The sequence below is a fragment of the Leucoraja erinacea genome, chromosome 18 (assembly GCF_028641065.1).
Source record: "Leucoraja erinacea ecotype New England chromosome 18, Leri_hhj_1, whole genome shotgun sequence".
Lineage (NCBI taxonomy): Eukaryota > Metazoa > Chordata > Chondrichthyes > Rajiformes > Rajidae > Leucoraja > Leucoraja erinaceus.
In genome coordinates, this window is record NC_073394.1 from 28667390 (window position 1) to 28671003 (window position 3614).

General features: G+C 45.7%; 1 protein-coding gene across 1 annotated transcript; it reads right to left on the bottom strand.

Moving 5' to 3' along the window:
• Window positions 1-212: 212 nt before the first annotated feature.
• On the bottom strand, window positions 213-2898 carry cdkn1cb (cyclin-dependent kinase inhibitor 1Cb). The gene is made up of 3 exons (XM_055649700.1): window positions 2160-2898; window positions 1594-1733; window positions 213-923 (listed from the first exon to the last, which is right to left on the bottom strand). The coding sequence occupies exons 1-2, from the start codon at window positions 2659-2661 to the stop codon at window positions 1636-1638; spliced, it is 600 nt and encodes a 199-aa protein (XP_055505675.1). The 5' UTR covers window positions 2662-2898; the 3' UTR covers window positions 213-923; window positions 1594-1635.
• Between the last annotated feature and the right edge of the window lie 716 nt (window positions 2899-3614).

Genomic DNA, 3614 nt, shown 5'->3' on the forward strand with positions numbered 1-3614 from the left:
CAACTCCTTCCCCGGAATGATCGGGAGACTAGAATCTTCACAATATAGCCTTATTTTTTTTTTAATATGCAAGGAGGAGAAGAGAAATTACTTAAGTTTGGACTTAAAACCTCAATCTACAGGCAACATGAAATTTCAAGTTTCCCCATATACCTTTACCAAGTGTGGATAGTGTGCAATTGGTGATTGAAGAAGGTAGACAGGACAATGTAAAAATTAAACTGTATTCATTTATTCAGTTGAAAAAATGTGATTTTTTTTTGTCTTTCCAAACTTTACCAACACAAAATGTGGCAGTGGTACATGAACGGCTCAGAAACAAAAAAAATGGAACCCTATGCTCAACCTTCAAGTATACAAAACATTTTGGCTACATACGAGATGTGGACGTAAGACACAAACTAAAAAAATAAAAACATATTTACAGACTTTGTAAATAAAGCAAGAGAGTGCCCTTTCGTCCCGACATAAAGGGAGCTAATTGGGTGCCAGAACTGATGGAACCATTCTTAACATAAATATGAAATATAAGTTAGTATAAGCTTTTGTAATTTACAAATATACATCTCGAGTTGTACTGAGAGATATCAGCAGAGCACTATTTAGAACTTATTTTTCCCCGTAATATATTCATTGTTAAGCATTACACTTGACCAGTGTGGATACATAATGTTCAGATTTGAATGGCTGGATTCGCTCCTTAACACTGGCGGTAATGGCACATCCACCAGTGGGGACTGGTTGCTACATGTACTGGGTATGCAATCAACACAATCGAAAGAGCCAGTCTTCATCCCTGATACTCGGGTCAGTGTAGTCTTCTTTTGAACAGCCTTTCGGGAACAAAACAGTCAGGATGGCGAATGGTCGCTGTCAGCCACTTCTTTTCATTGCACCGAAAAAAAAACGTGGAGTGCAAATAACTGCAGGGTGTGGAGAAGGAGGGAGAGAGAAAAAACATTGTTAGGGTTACGGATCTCGAGGCAAATAGCAGTAATTGTCAATGACAGTACTAAACCAGCTACTCTCCCCCTCCCTTCCCCAATCAATGGTGAGTCAGCTCAATGCGATCGCACCGTGACGTCTGAAGGACCCCCTCCCCCTCAGTTGACGTCACTGCCTCCAGGCGGGATACTAAAGGCTTCATATATGTACTAAAAAGTACTAACATTTAATAATATCCTGAAGGTTACAGATTAAAAGCAACTTCAATGCAAAAACGAATGACCAGTTTAAAGGTGCCGACCTCTTACTTTAACCCCCCTCTCTTTCCCGGTCACAGTAAACACACACACACACAGCAACAAACAAATTTACTTTTGCAACGTTTTTTTTTGGAAAATAAACTCGCAAAAGGTTGCTTGCGGCTGACTTTTGAATCTCCAGCCCGCTACTGTGCTCGGTTACTGCAGTTCACAAAATGCTGCTCAGTCACGGGACAATGACAGCTCAAACCTCGCCCCACTCGCCTGACGTCGAGAGTTGAGCAAGTTGTTTACTATCTTATACTACGAGCCATTTCTCATGCCCGACCCCGTCCTTGTTTTTCTCCCAATTCATGCTTTCCAGTGGTTCAACGCGCAGTCTACTCACTTTTATTTCTGTTGTCCTTTTTATCGTTTCTTTTTTTTTTCTCTATCGTATTCTCTTGCGTGGAGTTTGTTCTCCCGGCAGAGATCCGTTCTCACTGGGAGCTTTGTCTCCAATCGTCCTTTTTCGTTTGACGAAAAAATCTAACCACAATTAAAAAAAACATACACACACATTTAAATACGACAGCCTTCTCCAAACCACCGCCAAGTAACATACATCTCAAATATATATATATATTTAAAGGGTTACGTAAATATTTTTTTGGGGTGAAAGGTTTTTAAAAATGTCAAGGAAAAGGAGATTTGCCCCATCAATTGGGACAAATAGTGGGGCTGTAAGCGCAGACCTCTCGTCCACCCACCCCGCCGCGACTGAAAGTTGCTGTGTAAGCACTTTTCAGGGAGAGGTATCGCTACTACGTTACACAGGAATGTTTCGCCTTCCAGCCCTCGCAACAACAACCGCCAGAAGAGCTCACGATCGCAAGCCGTCGCTAGGCAAACGGTCTTTAAATAAGGATTCGGTAACCGGGGTTGGTGAGGAAGCGGCGGGGAGTTCCGTCTCACCTGTGATGTGCCCCGTTGAGCCCTTTTTCCGAGCGCACGCCACTCTGCCCGTTTTAATTCCTGAGTGCAAGTTATCCGATCGGTTTTCTTGGTTGGTCTCTCCGTTTTCCAGCCCCGATAACCGCTGGACGATGTCGGGGGAGTCCAGGCCGGCGGGAGCACAGCTCTCGCTATCAGAGTTGCAGGACTCGAGAGCCGGACACTGCAGACGGACCTTCCCCCTCTGGATGATTTCCCGGTAGAAGACGGGCACGTCGCTGCCTTCCTCCCACTGGTACTCGCCACCTTCCAGCGGGGTGTCCGTGGCGAAGTTGAAATTCCACTTCTGTTGGGCCTGTTCGCTGATCTCCCGCAGCTTGTTCTTGGCCTCCCGTCGCAGCTCCTCGTGGTCAATGGGTCCGAAGAGGCTCCTACACACGGCGGTGGTGGCGTGGTGAGGAAAGCTCCTTCTAGCCGCCATCCTCTCCACACTGCCGCCGAAAAGTTGCTGCACGCTGGACATAGCGGGCTCTTTAATCCCAACGCAGACGAGCAGAGCAGAATGCAGAACCACTCGGGGGTTCCTTCTGCAAATAGTAGCTGGCGGCAATACAGAGAAGCTCAGATCTGGGGCAGGGTTCCTGTGCTTTTTCTTTTGAGAAAGGGAGGTTTTGTTTTTTTTTTTTTTGATCCGCCTGCTATGGTGCCGCGTTTGCGATGTTTGTCTCTAGCACCACCTCGATGCTTTTTAACCAGCGTCGTCCCCGGCCAGCCCCGAGAGGGTGGGACGCGAACACACCCACCTCCCCCTCATTGGCCGCACGGCGGGCATCGCCTCTCATTTCCCCTTCCTTCATTGGCACTGTCCCTGACCTCTCGGCCCATCGCATTGGTTCGGCTACCCGCCACTCACGGTAATTGGCAAGGAGCGTGTGGGCGGGGAAGGAGGTATGGGTGCGCCCGCCTTGATTGGCAGCCAAGCGCTCTCTTTGTTTACGCCAGAATCTACTATATACTACCACAGACTTGCTGAGTGCGGACAATGTGTAACGCAGACACCAGCCTTTTAAACCTCTATCACTACACGCCAGCTACAATAACAACGTTACAGCTGCAAACCAGGCTATCAAACCAATTACATGATTGTTTGTGACCATGTTTTTTGTTTGTCTTGCAACAATCTGTTTCTAATTCGGGTGTAAAAATAAAACAATTTCCAGCTTATGCATATGTATATTTAATATACTCCTGAATATTACGTATTGAGATATGTTATGACTCTTTTAACCCCTGCAATGCCCTTTTGTAGTGTTTTTTCCCCCGGTAAAACCCACAATAAAGGCGCTCAATACAAAACAAGTATGGGGTTTTAACTAATGTTTGAAGTTGCACTGCTGATAAACGATATTTGAGGTTTCTAGTTAATTATAGTTTTAGTTTCTGCAGACAAAACAATGCTTCATTCCCGTGGAGTCT